This window comes from Suncus etruscus, chromosome 17 (genome assembly GCF_024139225.1).
Source record: "Suncus etruscus isolate mSunEtr1 chromosome 17, mSunEtr1.pri.cur, whole genome shotgun sequence".
NCBI classification, from domain to species: Eukaryota; Metazoa; Chordata; class Mammalia; order Eulipotyphla; family Soricidae; genus Suncus; species Suncus etruscus.
The window spans coordinates 40,068,037-40,089,076 of NC_064864.1; the positions used below are offsets into that span (position 1 = coordinate 40,068,037).

At 38.3% G+C, this 21,040-nt stretch overlaps 1 protein-coding gene across 1 annotated transcript in view; it reads right to left on the reverse strand.

The window, feature by feature from the left end:
* BLNK (B cell linker) overlaps window positions 1-21,040 on the reverse strand; it is a 106,521-nt gene that overhangs the window by 51,057 nt on the left and 34,424 nt on the right. The window contains exons 2-3 of the mRNA XM_049790885.1: window positions 11,719-11,784; window positions 6,046-6,095 (exon numbers count right to left, since the gene is read on the reverse strand). Coding sequence (XP_049646842.1) covers window positions 6,046-6,095; window positions 11,719-11,784 — 116 coding nt within the window. The remainder of the gene's footprint in view (window positions 1-6,045; window positions 6,096-11,718; window positions 11,785-21,040) is intronic.

Sequence of the window (21,040 nt, forward strand, 5' to 3'; positions counted from 1 at the left end):
CATGTACATATTTCTATAAAATACCCCAGACAACCTGGGGGTGGGGGATACCATACAGGTGCTAGGGACTGAACCAGGGTGGCTGCATTCAAGGCAAACACTCACCCACCCACAGTACTGACTATACTGTCACTCCAAACTCAAAGTGGTAATAAAGTAATTAAAACAGTACAGTATAGGAATTAAAAAGGACCTTTAGATCAGTAGAATAGACTTAAATATCCTGAGATAGATTTTCAGGAATATGCTTAATTAATCTCTGATAAAGGAGCAAGAACTACAAAATGGACCAAGGAAAACCTCTTCAACCTGTGGTGTTGGAAAACTGGTCAACTACATGCAAAAAAAAAAAAAAAAAGAACTCAGACCTCTTTTAAATGCATGTACAAAAGTAAAATCCAAATGGATTAAAGACCTTGATACCAGATCTGAATTCACAAGATACATTGCGGTAAACATTGGAAGAACTTTCCATATTCTTGACGCTAAAGGCATCTTAAAGAATGAAGCTCCATTAACCAAGCAAGAGGAAGCAAAGATGAACAAATGGGACTACATTAAAATAAAAAGCTTCTACACCTCAAAGTAAACAATGAATCAGTCTACAAAGAATGTCCATAAATTGGCAGAAATAACATACCTAACACTTATCTAATAAGGAGGTGATATCAAAGATATAAAAACCAGTCATTGAGTTTTACCAAAAAAAAAAAATATAACCCTATCAAAAAGGGAGAAACAAATGAACATAACTTTCCTCAAAGAAAAGATACAAATGGCCAAAAGTCACATAAAAATGTGCCACATCACTAATCATCAGGGAGATGTAAATCAGAACAACAATGAGATATAATTTCATACCACAGAGACTGGCACATATCAAAAATAATAAGAAAAAGCAGTACTTGTACGGATGTGAGGGGAAAAAGACTTTTATTTACTTCTAGTGGGAATGATAACTGGTCTATATGGCCTTTTGGGAAAACAATATAGACACTCCTCAAAAAAAAAAAAAAAAGAAAAGAAAAAAGAGAAAAGAAAATTAAAAATAGAAATGGTATTTCCATTTAATCCACCTGGTCCTGGGAATATAATCTAGAGTCCCCAAAACACAGTGCAGTAAAAGCAACTGCACTTTAAGTTCGTTGCAGCACTATTCACAATAGTAAGAATCTGGAAACAACCCAAATGCCTGAGAACAGATGAGTGATAAAGAAATTGTGATACATCTCTATAATAGAATGCTATGCAGTGGTTAGGAAAAATAAATTTATGAAATTTGCTTATACATGAATGGATATGGGGAGTATTATACTGAGCGAAATGAGTCAGAGAGAGAAAGTATAGACATAGGATGACTGCATTCATTTGTTTGATTAAAAAAAAATCATAGTATGGTAATAATATCCATAGACAAAGGTTGGAAAGACCAGTCCCCATGGCAGGAGTTTGCCACAAAGAGAGTGGAGTGCAGTTAGAGCAGAGAAAGAACCACTATGATAATGGTAGTTGGAAATAATCATTCTGGACAAGAACTGGGTGCTGAATGGATGTAATGTGATATGCATGATACCCATACCCATTCAGTAACAGTATTGCAAACCACATTGTCTAAAAGGAAAAGGGAAATAAGTAGTGGAAGAGAGAGAGAGAGAGAGAGAGAGAGAGAGAGAGAGAGAGAGAGAGAGTGAGAGAATATCGGACATAGGCAAGCTTGGGGTGAGGGAAATAACTGGGGAGGGAAATGTGTAGTGGTGAAAAGACAGGTGTTGAAACATTGACTGAAACTCATGAACAACTTTCTGTGTATACCATGGTGATTAAATTAAAATTATTTTAAGAACTAATATAAAGAATCTTTTTCCTTCAGTTTTTGTTCCTTGGTTTTTGGCCTTTGCTCTGATTCCCCTGTAGGGCATTGGTAGTAGGAGAAGGAGTAGTGCCTGACTTCTTCAGCAACTTTGGGATCTAGGCAACTGAGGATATAGGAGAGAGGCCTTATCCAGTTCCTTCTCTCACTGGGGTGATCTAGAAGCTCTGGGACACCAGGACTGGTGTCCTATGGACACCTTTCAAGCCAGACCTCAGGATCCACCTATGAAAAGGCGATTCCTGGGAGTACTATCAGAGGCTCTGGGGGGACTCAGAATAATAAGAAATGCCTCAGAGAAGTGTGAACATCTCGGTTGGTCAAGGTTGGGGTGACATCTGGGGCAGACAATCTCAGAGAGTGCTGCCTTTTGGGCAGTTCACTAAATATTCCTGAGATACATTTTTTTCTCCTTGATTCTCTAAAATGGTGTTAGTGGGAGAAAAAATGAGGTTGAATCTGTTAAGAGGTTAATACAGAGTAAATATTAAAATTGAGTGAAGAACAGAGTCAATACCCACACTTTGGGGAGACATTCCCTTCCCACAAGCATGACAGCTTCTGGAGGCTAACACATTCTGCTCAGTGGACCGAAAGGTTCCTTTAGTTTCAAGTTCCTCCCTAGAGATAGAGGAGGCTTGCCAGCCAGTTGGCACTGGCTTCATTGGGCTGGTGGGTATCTGCAGGAAGTCAAGGTCTCTGTTCTCTGTGTAAGCCAAGCCTTGAACAGTCTAAGTTGATGGGGGTTATATTGCTTTTATATATTTCTTTCCATCCTTGAATCTCTAAAGGTCAGAATCAGCCAGGCCGAATCACTCTCCCTCACACGTTTGGGAACTAAAAGGGGGCATAATTTTAACCTTTAAGGGGCTCAGGTGGGGCAGTTTCAGAAATATTAGACTCATCTCCCAGGTTCAGGGCTCCTTGCAAGTTTGTTTCTAAGATCTCTCAAACTCTTGGGTCCTGAGAAATAATCCCAGGTTCAGATGACATTATCAGGGCTAATCTTGAAGACCCATGGGTTGCAGCAATACCAAGACCTCCACCATGGTCCTAGGGGAGACTGTACTCCTGGAACATGAATGACTAGGGAAGGAGGGTGGTATGGGAGATTAATCACTGCAGGTGATACTGTTGATTTTGCCAACATAAACTTTTTTGAGCAGGGAAAGCAAGCCAACACCTGCAGAACTGGTAAGGCAATAGGGAGTTTCTGATTTACAATATTAGTGTCTTTCTTTCAGTTTAGAAGCAGTGAGGAGGGAAGTGGTGATTTATACAAGAGTTTCTGTAATTTTATATACAATTCAACCTCCTAAAGCTTTTGTTAAAATGAAATTTCAGATCCAGAAGTTCTAGGGTGAAACTGAGATTTTTAGCAGATGCTTATATTGTCTGGTTAGGGATCCCACTTGAAAGGCAATGACTTTGAAGATCTAACTTGGTATTTTCTTTTTTGTTTGTTCGTTTGTTTGTTTGTTTGGGGGCTGCACCCGGTGATGCTCAGGGGTTACTACTGGCTCTGCGCTCAGAAATCACTCCTGGCTTGGGGGACCATATGAGATGCCAGGAGATCAAACCGCGGTCTGTCCTAGGTCAGTTGTGTGCAAGGCAAACACCCTACCGCTGTGCCACTGCACTGGCCCCAACTTGGTATTTTCTGAGTTTTCAAGATCTATATAGTCAAACAACCTGGCATTTAAACCCAGCTTAAATTCTGAAAAAGTTACCCCAAAACTGATAGGATATTTCAGAGAAAAAAGTAGGTGTCTGAGGTTGAGAATTAGGACAATTCAGAGCCATTTGGGAAACTGGAAGGTGCGATTTTCCTAAGTCAAGCAAGGTTAAGAGAGGTTTGCATCATCACTGGGCCCAGATTTCCAAAGATTTGCTTTCTAAACAAGTAGGGAGTGTTAGCTTTGGCAGGAATCTTACTCAGGTCTTCCTGCTTAGTTCTTGTGTGATATGGATGAAAGAGAAAAGCAAGTTGTCCACTTCCCAGTTTGCTAGTAGTCAAGATACTGAAGAATTTGGTATATGGGCTCACTAGTTTTCAGTTTCCTTTAGTTGGTGAGGTAGAACAATGAAGATATTTAAGCAAATATGTTACATTCCAAAATTTATCTCTAGTTAAGAGGACCACATGGATTTAGAAATTAAAATTACTAAAGTAGAGAGTCCACTTGGACACTGAAAAAGATCATGAGGGCCTGACCAGAAGCAATATGAGGTGAAAAAATACTTGAGAAACCTAAGATATGGAATTAATAGGAGTTAAAGTTTTGTTTTGGTAGAGAATGAAATAAAATGAGGAATCAAGGATGATTCCATAATATATGGGTTATCCTGAAAGATGAATAAATGATGTGTGTTATCTGTCTTTCACCTGAGTTCAAAAACAGAAAGAGGAAAAGAGGGCTGGGTAAAGGGACATTTGAGTATGAGGAAAGTATGAGATGGTCATCCTACAAGCAGATACATCAGCATATTTAAGGTTTCTAAGAATTCCCTTTGAATATCTAACCTTTATGTTCAGCATCTTCAGTTATGGTTTATTTATTTTTTTATTTTATTTTATATTTTGCCACACTTAACAGTGGTGAGATTTTACTCTTGGTTCTGTACTCAGGGATCACTCTTGGTGGGCTTAGGTACTATATGTGGTCCTGAGGATCAAACATAGGTCATCTTCCTTCAAGGCGAGTGTCCTACTTGCTGTATTATCACTCTAGCTCTGGATCTGGTTTATTAAACCAACCAACAAACTCAAAGTGAAAAATGTTCCTGTTCATTCCCCTAAATCCTTCAGTCATCTACACATAACCTTTCCTTACTATCCTTACCCTGCATCTGCCATTTTCCTTCACAACAGTTGAAATGTTGATTTACTTACCTATAATTTACTTAAGTATTGTTTCCAATTATTATTTAATTGTTTACTCATTGTTAAGCACTTTAAGGTTCATAACTATATTTGTTCCCTATTTCACAGGTATTAAAAGATGTAGCACATAGAACACAATCTTGTAATAGTTGATGAATAAATAAAATAATGTGTGAAACTCAAGTATCTGGGGATGTTTATTCTGGAAAATCAGCCATCCAAATGACCCAATTTTTTAAAAGCACTGTGGTTACAAAACTGTCATTTATGGGTTGTCATGCATGAAACATTCCAACACCACACCCTTTACCAGAGTGCCTGTTTCCCTCCACCATTGTTCAGTGTCCTCCCTCCCTCCCTGCCTCAGATACACACCAAAGTTCCAATTGAAGATAGTTTCAAAATTAGTGTTACCTTTGGGCATTTATTATTCCCCAAATATAAATTTTGGGGGGCTTTTGGGCCACACCCAGCAGCACTTAGATGTTTACTCCTGGCTCTGCACTCAGAAATCACTCCTGGCAGGCTAATGGGACCCATATGGGATGCTGGTGATCGAGCCTGGGTTGGCCACATGCAAGGCAAATGCCCTACCTGCTATGCTATCACTCCGGCCCCTACTATGATTTTTTTATCCCACATATGAGAGAGATAATTTTATGTCTGACTCTCTTCTTATGACTGACTTCATTCAGCACAATGTTCAGTAGATTCATCTCCATAGCAACAAACTGCATGATTTCAGCTTTTCTTTAAGTTGAGTAGTATATATAAAGTTCCATTGTATATCTGTATACCTTAGTTTATTTTTATTTAATCATCTATTCTTAGACACTTGGATTGTTTCCAGATTTGGCTATTGTGAAAAGTGATGTAATAAACATAAGGTGCAATACCTATTTTGAGTAGAGTCAAAGGACTCAATTTAATTCTGTTCTTTGACATTGCATAGAACAGCTATTTTTCCATATGTTAATACAAAAAAGACTTGTACTATGTGACCATTAGCACTGTATTTCTGCCTATGATCTTGTATGTATCTGACATTAGGAAGGTACTTAATAAATGCTTTATAATGGTGAATGGATAAATAAATGATAGATGAGTGAGTGGATGGATGAGCATTTAATTCCTCCGGTAGTCAAAGGCCTAATAAATTGAGTTATTCTAAAATTTAGGATGAGCAACTTTTGTTTTTAAGTGAATAGAACATGGTTTCCTTTCCCATAAGTAAAAAAAATTATTATATTAATTACAAATAATTGAAGTTTTTTTTTAGAAGTGCTCTTACCTGAGGCATAATCCCTCTGAGGAACACTTGGAGGTGCTTTAGATTTTAACCTGTAGATAATCATTAGACAAAAAGTCAGTGGACTGGACAGGTGTGCCAAGGCCCAAAATATATAAGCAAATATGGTGATTCAATTTATTTATAAAAAATAAATTAAAAAATCAATGGTTTCAAGGACTTTTAATACTACTACATTTTTTATCTTCATATACACACATATTGCTATAAATTTAACCTTTCTCACTCATTAAATAAAGAAAATTAGTTGTGCTTTTAAATTGTATTACAATTTAAAATTTTTAGGTTCTAATAATATCTCTTTCCATTCTTTGAAATAGAAAAGGTTATAATACAACACCATTTATACTAAATGTTAAGTTTATTTATCAATGGTATATTTAATATTTAAATGTAGATTAATAAAACTAATATAAAGGGTTTGGAGAAATGGTCAATGGCTAAGGGTCTTGCCTTGCATATGGCCCAGCATTCTATATTCCTGAATGCAGAGCCAGGAGAAACCCCTGAGCATCACTGTTTGTGGCCCAAAAAGAGAAAAAAATAAACCAATATGCAGTATACTTTATTTCCTTAAGCATTACAGCCTTTATTGGAAGCTCTATGTGAAGGAACCATTACATAAAAAATACAATTTATTTTTTGGGAAAAAATACAAAATAGATTTTAATTTCTTTAATTTCAGTAAAGAAAACAAAAGAAAGCTTAAAAACCAAAATCAAATTGAAATAGAATATATCTATTTTCATTAAAATTCCTTTGTTTCTTTGAAAATTCTCAAAGCTATTATTTTATTCAGTTTCATAGCAAGCCGGCAGGGTATACTGGAAATATATTATTAGACTTGTTATGAGATCTAGAAGAGACCATTCAAATGGTTTAAGGAGGAAAAGAAAAAAATTGTGCCCGAATCTGAGACTCCGTAAGCCCCTAGTGGCTCACGTGTGCAGAAGCAGCCCCCATCCACGGAAAAGCTCACAAGACAGCTGAAAGTTGCAGACTCCGTGGGGTTGGGTGCCTTGAGTAGGGGCATAAAGAAAGGGCACTTTGAAGCCATCAAGTTCCGGAGTGCTAGAATTCAGGCATCCCCACTCAATATTCAAGGAAATAGGGCTCAGAGATGGCTGTGGCTTCCAGGCACTAACCAGTAGTTAGTTCCTGTAGGCAAAGGAGGCCATGCACGGCTCCAACCACGCTATGCACGTCTCCAATCGGGCCGCCATGCCCTCTGGGGATTCTGAAACTGTCCAGCATTTCCTCCTGTGACTATCCTTCCCCCTGGCAGCAGATCTGGAAGAGGAGTGGGTGGAGAAGCTCTGCGGCCAGCAGCTGGGCCCCTGGGCACCAGGCAGTGTGTAGTTTCCTGCCCACAGCTCCTGGTTCTTCTGATGCATTCTGATGCGCCTTGACAAGTGGCCAGCTGGGAACTGTTACCAGGAAACCTTGTGTTTCCTGGGAAACTCAGGACCATAGAGAAGGCCTAGGTCCCCAGAGTCAAGAGGCCACAATGCCGTCCCCCCACCCCTCTGCTGACAGATTAATCTGATGGTCCAGGGGTGGGGAATAGTCTCTATTTAAGTCCCCTTATCTGGGAGTGTTGACCTGGGCCCCCAGTGACACCTCTCACTCTAACACCAGCTGCCCAGGAAAGGGACAATTCCTTGGACCTTCCCTTCTCCCCTTTGTCACTGAGTTCCCTGTCTCTAGTGGGTTCTGAAGAGCAAAACCTTGGAACTAAAGATCTATAAGGCTAAATCACAGGGGATAAGACCAAGGCCAAGTCTACGGAGAAACATGAAAAAAAAAAAAAAGGCAAGAATGGAATTACTAAAGCAGCCATCTGGGTTTGCAGGGCATGCGTAGACCTCAGACCCCTCTCACCCTGACCCAACACCCTGCATTTGTGCTGATGCCCAATGACAAGTGCAGGCCCGTAAAGATAAGATTGTAGTAAACATTTTCATGGCCTAGAGTAGGATCAGTGCCATCAGTGAGGGATTCTGTGATCCCAGGATCAGAAGAAGAAAGCTGGATGTTTTGGCCTCTGTGAAGCAATATCCCATTTAGCTTCCTTTGGAGTTCCCAGATCCCAGGCCCTTACTACCCTGGTCTTAGATCCCAGTGATGGGACAAGGCTCAGCTCCTATGGACAGTGAAAAACCCAGTATTTTTGTGGCTGTCAGAAGGGATTGGTACTGCATAGTAGATACAATAAAGTAGATCATGGATAAATGTAAAAAAGAAAGAAAAGATGTGCCTGACTCCATGTCATTCATGTAACAGTAAAACTTCAAGAAATTCAAACTAATCATTACTCAGTATTGTTATACTGTAATAAAAGAAAAGGTATTTCAACTCTTTAAAATGTATGAAGGCTATTATCTCTGAATAAAAAGTATACTCAAGAAAGCTAGTCACTGAATACTAACCAGGAATGAAAGGTAGGGCTTGACTTCATTTGATAGTTAACAGCTGCAAACCAACCCCCAACATGTCAAGGGCCTTATTTTCACTTTTGACCATGAATCAGTGACAACTCTATCATGGTTTGTGTTAGGAAGCCGAGGTGTTCAACCATGCTTCCTCTTTCAAAGCAGCACCTGTTGCCATGCTAAGAGTGAGAATGTAACTGAAGTTTACTCTCAACCTAGAGGCATGGACATCATCCCTAGTACTAACTGTAGCAGCCATATTTTCCAGGCTCAGGTAAAACACAGCTTGTTTGCCTTGGGAAACAATGGATAAAATGAATTAGAAACTACTGGAAATAGTTGTGCTCATGGCTGACATTTTATAGAGAGAATTCATATTATTTATAAAATGAATGTATTATAAAACTGGCAACTGGAAAGTAATTAATTGAAATGGCTACTGCCTAATACAATGGCTATCACAGTTCACATTTCAATGAGATTCTCCATGTATAAGAAATAAGAAATAATTACATATCTCTCCCAACAAGACAAAAAATGAGAAGAATGTGAACAAACTATTGTCCTACAAGATTATTTAAACAATTTTATGATAGGCAATTATCTTAAGACTCATTTATATTCTAGTGCCTCAAATATATACTCTAGTAAATTTTTTTTAGTGTTTGTTTTTGGGCCACACCCAGCACTGCTCAGGGTTTACTCCTGCCTCTGCTCAGAGATCACTCCTGGCAGGCTCGGAGACCATATGGGATGCCCGAGATCTAACCTGACTCAGCCACATGCAAGGCAAACACTCTACCTGTTGTGCTATTGCTCTGGACCCTATACTCTTTTAATTTCTGGCTTTTTATTTGGGAGGGGCACACCCTGTGCTGCTCAGGAATTACTCCTGACTTATGCACTCAGAAATCACCCCTGGCTTGGGGAGTGGTTATGGGATGCTAAGGATAGAACCCGGATCCCACCTGGGTCAGCTTTGTGCAAGGCAAACACCCTACTACTGTGCTATGGCTCCTGCCCCAACTCTAGTAATGTCTTACTCTTTCTGTTATATTTTATTGGTGGTGGTGTTGGGACACAGATGGCTGTGCTCAGGGCTAACTCCTGGTTCTAGACTCACAGATTATACCTGGCAGGCTCAGGAGACCATATGTGGTGCTGGAAATTGAGTCTGGGTTTGCTGCATACAAATCCAATGCCTTACCCACTGTTCTGTTGCTCTGGATCCTAATTTCTTGTTCTTAAAGAAAAGTAATTTCTTACTTCTGAGAGTAGTAAAAACCAAAAAAGATTAAATAAATTCTGTTATAAAATCAAGGGACTTTATATACTGTTTATGCTAGAAAACTTATAGGCATCAATTTGGTAACATTCAACATTTCAAGAGCACAACTCTGTCTACTCAGAAATTTAATTTCAGGACTTTGGCTTTCTGGTATATTAAAAGTTTAAAAAGAATTTCCAATGAAGTATCACCTGCGGCAGCATTCTCGGTGGGAATGGCCATGAACTTTTTGCCAAATTGCCTTCCAAAAATGTTGTTCCATTCAAATACTCACCTCTCCTTTCAAAATATATTCATTAGAATTAGAGAAATAGATAAGAGATAAGATGCTTGCTTTGAGTGAGATAGAAAGGAAGCAATTAGGAGATATGATGGGCCAGTGAGTGTTTAAACTCTGTCCACAATAGACATCTATTACTTAGCTTTTGCTCATTGTTGCCACAAAGAAGCATGCATCAAAGATGGCCAGATCTTATGTTTGTTTTTAAGTTATGAAAATGGATTTTAACCTAAAATTTCTAATTTGGAAATTTACTTTTTAAATTATATTCCATTGTAAAATAGAACTACAATATACCTTGTCACTTCAGTCTCAATTTTGAAACTAAGCTGCTAAGCAGAGAAAAACTCTTAGCTCCTCTTATCTTTGGAAGAAAAAAAATGATGCTTACTTTGCATCAGGTTAACCCTTGTTTGATCCCCAGTATCCCATACTATCTCCCTAGCACCTCCAGGAGTTATTCCTGAGCACGAAACAAGAAGTAAGCTTTGGGTATGGCTCCAGAAATAATAACAAAAAAGTTTATCAACAGAAAACTTGTTAAATAAAGCACATTACATCTAGAGTAGGCTATTAATCTGCTGTTCGACATTGAATATGTCTATTTCTATATACTAAAAGAGAAATATTATCATAATATTTCATGATGTAAAAACAATCAACACAAATTGGCAATATGCATATATGAAAATATTTCATGAACAAAAATATGGGCTACATTTGTGTCAGTGTATGGGTATAAACATACATACATATCAAACTCATTTATCACAATATGTTTCTGTGAAAGTGGGTGGGGTATGAGGAAGTAGAAGATCTTAATTCTGACCTCTTTTGTTTCTCTGGAGATTTTGTATTTTTTAAAATAAAAAATAAATCTCAACAAAAAGTGGACAGGTTATAATTTCTTTTTTCTTCTTGACTTCAATTTTTACCTGTAAATGTGCAAGAAAGGAAAGAAAGAAAGAAAGAAAGAAAGAAAGAAAGAAAGAAAGAAAGAAAGAAAGAAAGAAAGAAAGAAAGAAAGAAAGAGAGAGAGAGAGAAAGAAAGAAAGAGAGAGAAAGAAAGAGAGAGAAAGAAAGAAAGAAAGAGAGAGAGAGAAAGAAAGAAAGAAAGAAAGAAAGAAAGAAAGAAAGAAAGAAAGAAACAAAGAAAGAAAGAAAGAAAAAAGAAAAGAAGGAAGAAGAGAGTTTTGATGAGCTGTAACATGTATAGTCCTAACTTTTCCTCTCCTGGTACCAATTGAAAACACCAATTCAAAAGAGTTGAATAAACAGAAACATAAATAAAAAAAGGCAACCTGGCATCTAAAAAAGCTGGATTGTATGTATAATTTCACTTTCAAATTTCTCTGAATTCTTTTGCTGTCAAATGTCAAATGGAATGGCAGAGCTTACATCTCCTGCAGTAAGTGGTAAAGGCAAGCAAATGGTCTATAGGCCATACCACCCACTTATTGAACTTCCTTAATGAGGATCTGACCACTAGGGACTCTAACCACAAGTAAGAAAGATCCACATGCTAAAGAGATCATCCCTCTTCTCTCTGGGAACAGAGAACTAGCTTTGTTGTTTTTTTTAATACATAGCTTGAATTAATATAGATGCTATTTATATGAACAAATCTTTGTCAGATGCTCTGGAGTCCAACTTACTTTTTAATTTTGTTCATGATTCCACCTTCATTGTTCTTAATATCATGGACCATCTTTTGAAGCTGTCTGCAAGAAAAAAGTTAGACAAAATATTAACAGCTAGGTTATTTTTAAAAACGACTTATTTAATATAAAGATTATGTTGCATTTAATTAATTTTACCACCTGTTGCCTTAGAAAGGGGAAAAGGTGACAGATTCTATAAGGAATATGATCAGTGGGTCATGCCCTTTTCCTGAGATATCCCAGCCCATCTCAGTATGTGAAGAGGAATTTGGATTTTCTGATATATTCTGACAAGGCATGGAAGGCATTTTTATTACTTCTTATTCTTAAAGCATCCACTTCACAACAATAGGCTACTTTGAAAGTCATTTAAGAGATGGAAATCAGGTCCAAAATTAACTTTTTTGTTAACAAGGTAGAAACTGGAAAAATGGTTATTTATTAGTTAGATATACATAGAAATCATAAGGAAAATTATTAGGGAATCTGATTGCATTGATACTTGAGACTTCTTTAGAACAAAAAATATACACAGCACCCAAAGATAAATCATATACAGAAAGAAATATTTGCAACAAATAATGATCATGATTGCAGGATCTAAACTTTTTTCTTTCTTTATGTTTTGGGTTTTGGGCCACACCCAGAAGTGGTCAGGATTTTCTCCTGGCTCTATGCTCAGGATCATGCATAAATAGTTCAGGGGACTATATGTGATGCCAGAGATCAAATCTAGGTTGATTGCATACAAGGCAAGTGTCCGATTCCTTGTATTATTTTTCCAGCCCTATAAATACATGCTTCAATTTACAAAGAAATCATACAACTCAGCTTTAAAAAGGAAGATTCTATAGAAAAATGAGTAGTAGATGTGAACTCATAGTTAATAAAAATAAAAAAGACAATTATCAACAGACATATGTAATTTTTAAAACATTATTTTGAAAGAGGGGCCAGAGAGATAACACAGCAGTGGGGCATTTGTCTTGCATGTGGCCAACCTAGGACAGACAGTGATTCCAGTCCCGGCATTCCATAAGGTCCCCTGAGCCTGCCAGGAATGATTTCTGAGTGCAGAGCCAAGATTAACCCCTGAGCGCTGCTGGGTGTAACCCAAAATCCAAAAACAAACAAATCAAAAACAAAAGAAAAAAGAAAGAAATCTAAATTGGAAGAAATATGTTTCACTGAGCAGAATCAAAACTCAAAATTAGCAAGTATGTTTAGTATAGTATTGATGAAGGTAATAAAAGAATAAAGCTATTATGGGGAATGTAAATTGTTACAATCAATATCTGTCAAAACTTAAGCCTCCACACCCTTTAACATGAATAATTTACTACTAGTTGTTTACCTAATTATTATAGTCATAAATACCACTAAGTTCATGCAAGCATATTTATTGCAATATTATGTGTAATAATCCCAATTCTTTCTGCCCACTGCCCTAGAAAAGAAAACAATGTAAATGACACCAATCATTAAAAAAGGAACTAGTTAAATAAACTTGATGGAGTCATAAAATGTACTGTCAGAGTCCTGAGGGGGGTAGGGAAGGAGGAAGGGAGAAATAGAGAGACGCGCAGACAGAGACATAGGTATTGTTGATATAAAACGTTCCTGAAAGATAAAATTTACAAAAATGGAGGAGAATGGGAAAAAGAGAATTTAGAAAGTTTAGAATGTAGGTAATAATATTTTTTGCTTGTGTTAAGGACGTACGCATATCTCTGTGCCGGTTTATGTGTCACTTCCTAGAGGTTTTGCAAGAAAGTGTTACAAAAGTCTGTTAGCTAATAGAATGATTTAATATAAAGTTAGCATAAAAGTACCCTTTTCTCCTAGTGAGACACTCTCAGTGGTAGACACACAGTTTAGAAAGAAGAATAATAGTAGATTTGTTGGGCACCTTAAGGGATGGTGCTAATGTTCTAGTTTAGAGTTTAGCTGCAATAAGTGTAGGACTTCATTTTTCCTCATTCTTGTTTTCTCTCTCTCTCACTTGCTCTCTCTGCTGGAAATTGAACCCTAGGCCCCACACATACAAGGCTAGTGCTCTACCTCTGAGCTATGCTTCTTGCTCAAGTATTTTTTGGAGGAATCACACACAGTGATGTCTATGGAGCATGGAGGATCAGGGTTTGTAACTGATGTTCCCACATGTAAAACATGCACTCCAATTCTGTGAGGTATTTATTGCCCAGCCTTGGAGCTTATTCTGTATTAAAAGAGAGGAGAATTGAGAAATAGTGCAGTAGGTGGGGTTCTTGCCTTGCATACAGCAAACAGCAGACACACTTACATATAGTTTAATCTCTAGCATTCCATATGGTCTGGCAGACCTGGTTCAATCCACAGCATCCCATATGGTGCTCTGAGCCCACCAAGAATAATTTCTGAGTTCAGAGTCATCTGTAACCTCTGAGCACTGCTGGGCGTGACACCCCCCCCCCCCGAAAAAGGAAGAGCTGAAGAATAGTAGGATAGGGAGGGGGCAGTGTCTGTGGTGGAGGGAAGCATGTAACCACAAGAAAATGGTGATAAAAGTTAGAAAAGTAATATAATATATATGCAAACTTATCTGCAATATTATTGTAAACCACAGTGTATATATAAGCATATATATAAACCACAGTGTATATTTGTGTATATCTAATATATGTGATATATTATATATTCATATATATGTATCTATATGTATTTATAAATATATGTACATATATATATATATAAATATGTAAACCTCTTGTAGAAGCAGACTGCTAAGTGAAAGGCAAATGGAATAAAGGGCTCTGGGGGAAAGAAGTGGACAGTGGACATGGTGAAGGGCTTGGTGTTGAAACATTGAATGCCTGAAACTCAATCATGAATCACTTTGTAGTTCACAGTGACTAAATTTAAAAATATATATAAAATAAAAAGGGTATTATTACTTTGCTTTGAAGATTCTTCAGTATCTTATTTGAATCTTCATAGTATACTTATATATCCCTCTTAATATTTTTTGTACAGATGTAATCAGAATATAAGGCCTGTTTTGATCAAAATAACTTTTTGATTCATGTGGTTCTGCCTGGAATATATTTTAATCACCTTTGAGATAAGCCTTTCCTCTGCTTTGAGAAAACTATTTGTTCAGGTCTTTAGTTAAAGAAGTACATAGTTTCTTAGTTTTTTTTTTTATATAGTTTTATATTTCTCTTGGAGAAAATTGAGATTTCCCATCAATCTGGATGTAGTTTCTCAGGTGCTAGGTCCAGGCCTTCTGTTAGGTGATCTGAATAGTGTTGCACAGTAAAGCGTGGCACAGGTTTGACAAAACTCTGTGGATTAGTTGGGTTGTGGGTGTCTGTGGGATAATCCTTAGGGTTCTTTATAAAATTGAAACACTTATGCTGAAAACCTTTCCATGTGGTGATGGGACTTGTACAATGTGCATGCTTCTCCTCACAGAAATTCTGCTGGACCTCACCTACTGGTGTTCTCCACTCATTGTTAGTTTAGGCTGAATAACTTGCCTGTGTGAATGGATGGTCAGCTGCAGTTGATCTGGAGCCACTGAGCTCAGAGAAACTGGATGAGGTTTACTGGGTGGGCTAAGACATTCTTACTGTACATCTTCTTGAGAAAAGGGAGATTCTCAGACAAGAAATGGGATTTGAGGGAGTTTTCTCTTTTCCATCTAATTAATGACTTAGAAGGTGGAATCTTGAAGGAAGGATATAGACAAAACTGCAAAAAATGAGGCCAGAGAGATTATATAAGGGTAAGATGGCCAACCTGATTTGATCCTGGGCATCACATATGAAGAAATCCCTGAGCCCAGAGCCAAAAGGAAACCCTAAGTGCTGCCAGGAATGGTTCCCAAAGCAAAACAAATCAAAGCAACACCCCTGCCCAGAAATAAAAACCCCATTCGTGAAGATATGAGGGATGGAGGTGTGGTGGGAGCCTATGCCTGAGATTTTAGTGTCTCAGTTCTGAGAAGAGCCAGTCCTAGAGCCATCATTAGCCATGTTCAATGAGGTCATTCCTTTCTACTCTTCCTGACAGGAAATGCCACCCAACTTCTGCTGGATGTAGTGGGGTGAGGATGGTAACATGTCCTTTGGCATAGATGGAGTAGATAGAAGGACAAGAGAGGTATCTTTCAGGGCTTCTTTAAGACTGCTCTTGGGGAATTATCTACACAACTGGGAGGTCCCCTGAGAAGGCCACATATAGAACTGGGGATGAGTTAAGTGCCAAGTCTTAACCAGTGTAACAAAGGAAATGACACCCTTTTTCTACTCTCCAGTTAGAGAGGTTAAGTGGTGATTCTTGTGTAAGGAATCAGGTCCAGCAGCAGAGGACATGTGAGGGAGGACATGTAGGGAGTAGGAGAACCACCTGACTCAGGAGAGGTGCACAAAGCATTGCTAAACAAGATCTTTGGGTTACCTTAGAACCCTAGAGTATTCTAGAATCTATACACATATAACCTCTTCCTTGAGACCTATAAAGACTCAAAGAAAGAGTAACAAAGCAAAGGCAAAGACAAATTACCTAGGAATAGAGAGAAAGAGAGACTGAGAAAGACAGAGGTTCAAAATGATTACTTAGGGACCATCGTGGTTTAGCCTTTCCCAGACATGAAGCTGTAAGTTCAGTTCCCAGCATGGCCACTTGTGACTTCCAGTACCACAATCAAGATGTATGATTGCCTGTCAGGCCAGGGGTGAGGAGAAAGAGCATGACACCCCCGGGGAGTATTGCTTTAACCATGGAGCACTACAGCCAAACGAGTGAGTCTTGCAATCAAATGTGTATCAGCCTTATTACTGCAACAACAGCAGCAAACAGAAGGCAAGGGCAGGGTTGGGGGAGGGAAGAGAAATGGATTGGTTGGGAGGAAATGCTGTCATTTCAAAGGACATCTCTAACTGTAAGCAGGCTGTCTCTGAAAGGAATGTCTTTAATCCAAGTTAATGTTTAACTAGGTTGAAGGGCAAGGAGATCTAAAGTGAAGAATCCTGCCTGAAGTTTGCCTGGAGTGATACAAGGGCAGAACACGAAGCAGCCAGGCACTGGCTTATATGAGGAACTTGACTGCTGATGCAGATAAATAGATGTAAACTTAAAGAACTTGATGTCTCACCATGTGCCCAGCTTGGTATTTGGTGCTTCTTGGCACAGTTACACAGTGGTAGCCATGATTAGTAAGTTATTGAATGAATGGTTATTAAAATATTATGTACTTTCTATACAATATGCTTATGTGTACAATTCTTCTTTTCTCTCTGAAACTCATTTGCATAAATGATTGATGCCCACAGTCTGTGCAGTCACAGCTGCCAAGTTGGGGAGGAACAAGTGCCCCCCCAACAAAAAGAGGGGAAGGAAGATGCTGTGGTCTCAGTGTGTCATTCATCCCCATACAACAGCCTCACTGCCCTCCCCCATGACTCCCTCCTCTGGGGAACCCTTCTCCCCTCTCCCAATCTCAGCAGCTGCACCAGCAAAGTAACCTATCCCTTGCCTGGGTCTGGAGTGCTTACTTCCATCCTGAGCCTCAATTGCTGGACTGGGAGAAGCTGTTCTTACAGTGAAAATAGGGAAGGCCACTAACAGCTTTATCTACTTCATCCTGCTAGAGTGATTCTACCAGGACTGGAAGAAGACTAGTCAGAGCACAAGCTCTGATTTTGCAGCCAACCATATTCATATAACAAAATAAATGGAGAAATATTGAATATATTGAGCATCTGTTAAATTTTTAATTAGTATGACATTTGAAATTTTTTCTGAAGAAATAAACACTTTATAAACCAAAAATAATCTCTCTGCCTTTTAATCTAACACAACACCAGGGTTTTCTCCAATGCCCTTTGGTTTCGGAAGGAGAGTAGTGAGTTTAAAATTGTGAGATCTGAAGAAATTCAAGGACAGCAACAGAAAATGGGAGGAAATACACTTTGGAGTGACTGCTTCAGTCTGAGATAAGATGTAGGGGATGGGTAGAGAGGAAAGGTAAAGCAACAAGGAAGGGAGGATATCTAGCCATGTGATTTGAGCCTGAAAAAGTTGGGGAATGGGGCTAGCTGTCTCTCAGGGGTGGATGAAAGGTTACCTGGCCACAAGGACATCTGATACTTTTAAATAACAAAAAGGACATATGTTTATAATAATTTCATTATCAGTGGTATAAAATAGTATCAATGGTATAAAACAATCCAATTTTAAATGAATTTGATTTTAAACATGATTTAAAAACAATTGCCTTTTTTTTTATCAGTATACAATAGATTTAGACTACACCAGGTAGGAGGAGAACAATTCCCAGTGTTTGCATGTTACCAGCAGTTTTGGGCCTTCAAAGTGTCTTACTTTAGAGTGGAGTAGATCTGCACTGCCAAATGGTTAAAAAGGGTTACAATATGTCAGAGGCTCTAGAGGCTGTTAACAACAACCGAGGTCACCCTCAAAAGAGGTGTTTAGTTCTAGAGTATGGCCTGAAGATAATCTAAATGTAGCTACTGTAAAATGAAGACAGCACCATTTGCCAAATAGATGACAAATAATAGATAATAATAGATAATAGACATGTCTGTCCACATGCAATTTAGTCATGGTAATAATAATGGTTTTTCTTCTTTTCCTCAAGAAGACTTTGAAGGCTGAATTAGACAAGAAACCACACTCAAATGCTGCTACTAGCTAGAGTTATGCACTTGGTAAATTTTCTGCTCTTCAGAATTGGCTTGGCTGTGGGTTTTATTGTGTGTGTGTATGTTTTAATTTTCATTTTTATTAAGCACCATGATTTTCAAAGTAGTTATAGTTGAGTTTTAGGCATACAATGTTCTAGTCATGGCTGTTGTTGCTATTGTTTTTTTTTTTTAGTTGTGGCTGGTATGGGGAGGCAAGAGTGAAAAGAAGAGAATGAGCAGTAGTAGGGATGATTGACTAGGAAGAGTCATTGAAAAGAGATGGCAAAAACATAGTATGAAAATAATACCCAGACATTAAGAATGATGGCAGAGGGGTGTGCAGTTAGGACATAGACAGGACCATTGTGACAATAATAGTTGGAAATGATCACTTAATGAGAACTGAAAGGAATCAAAGTGATATGCATGATACCTCTTCAGTAATAGCATTGTAAACCATGATGTAAAACCATGATTACAATAGTATTGTAAACCAGGAAAAATAGAAAGAGAGGGAGAAAGAGAGAAAGAGGGAGACAGAGTAGGAGAGAGAGAGAGAATAAAAGTATATGTCATAGAAGCAGGCTGGAGCAGTGGATGGCAGTAGGAGGGATGGAAGGGTAACTGGAGAAATTGGTGGCAGGAAATGAAATTGGTGATGGAATGGCGTTGAAGAATTGTATTGACTGAAATTCAACTATCATCAACTGTTTAAACTCTATCTCATGATAATTTGATCAACAACAACAAAAAGAGTCTTTGCATGCTTTCTCCTCAGTACTGAATGTGGTCCCCCAAACATTGTGATGAGTGCTCCTTGAGCATAAACCAGAGTGTAGCTCTAAAAATTACTGGGCGTGACCCTAAAACAAACAAATTGCTGGCCATAAACCAAACCAATGAAATAAAAATACAAGATTGGAGATTGAATCCAAAGTTTTGTGTATGCAAATCATATTCTCTGTCACTTGAGCCATATCCTTACATAATGACCCTTTTTTTTTATTTTTATTTAAACACCTTGATTACATACATGATTGTGTTTGGGTTTCAGTCATAAAAGGAACACCACCCATCACCAGTGCAACATTCCCATCACCCAAGTCCCAAATCTCCCTCCTCCCCACCCAACCCCCGCCTGTACCCTAAACAGGCTCTACATTTCCCTCATACATTCTCAATATTAGGACAGTTCAAAATGTAGTTATTTCTCTAACTAAACTCATCACTCTTTGTGGTGAGCTTCCTGAGGTGAGCTGGAACTTCCAGCTCTTTTCTCTTTTGTGTCTGAAAATTATTATTACAAGGGTGTCTTTCATTTTTCTTAAAACCCATAGATGAGTGAGACCATTCTGCGTTTTTCTCTCTCTCTCTGACTTATTTCACTCAGCATAATAGATTCCATGTACATCCATGTATAGGAAAATTTCATGACTTCATCTCTCCTGACAGCTGCATAATATTCCATTGTGTATATGTACCACAGTTTCTTTAGCCATTCGTCTGTTGAAGGGCATCTTGGTTGTTTCCAGAGTCTTGCTATGGTAAATAGAGCTGCAATGAATATAGGTGTAAGGAAGGGGTTTTTGTATTGTATTTTTGTGTTCCTAGGGTATATTCCTAGGAGTGGTATAGCTGGATCGTATGGGAGCTCGATTTCCAGTTTTTGGAGGAATCTCCATATCGCTTTCCATAAAGGTTGAACTAGACAGCATTCCCACCAGCAGTGGATAAGAGTTCCTTTCTCTCCACATCCCCGCCAACACTGTTTATTCTCATTCTTTGTGATGTGTGCCATTCTCTGGGGTGTGAGGTGGTATCTCATCGTTGTTTTGATTTGCATCTCCCTGATGATTAGTGATGTGGAACATTTTTTCATGTGTCTTTTGGCCATGCGTATTTCTTCTTTGTCAAAGTGTCTGTTCATTTCTTCTCCCCATTTTTTGATGGGGTTAGATGTTTTTTTCTTGTAAAGTTCTGTCAGTGCCTTGTATATTTTGGAGATTAGCCCCTTATCTGATGGGTATTGGGTGAATAGTTTCTCCCACTCAGTGGGTGGCTCTTGTATCCTGGGCACTATTTCCTTTGAGGTGCAGAAGCTTCTCAGCTTAATATATTCCCATCTGTTAATCTCTGCTTTCACTTGCTTGGAGAGTGCAGTTTCCTCCTTGAAGATGCCTGTAATGTCCTGTAGTGTTTTGCCTATGTGCTGTTCTATATATCTTATGGTTTTGGGGCTGATATCGAGGTCTTTAATCCATTTGGATTTTACCTTTGTACATGATGTTAGCTGGGGGTCTAAGTTTAATTTTTTGCAAGTGGCTATCCAATTGTGCCAACACCACTTGTTGAAGAGGCTTTCCCTGCTCCATTTAGGATTTCCTGCTCCTTTATCAAAAATTAGATGGTTGTATCTCTGGGGAACATTTTCTGAGTATTCAAGCCTATTCCACTGATCTGAGGACCTATCCTTATTCCAATACCATGCTGTTTTGATAACTGTTGCTTTGTAGTACAGTTTAAAGTTGGGAAAAGTAATTCCTCCCATATTCTTTTTCCCAATGATTGCTTTAGCTATTCGAGGGTGTTTATTGTTCCAAATGAATTTCAAAAGTGTCTGATCCACT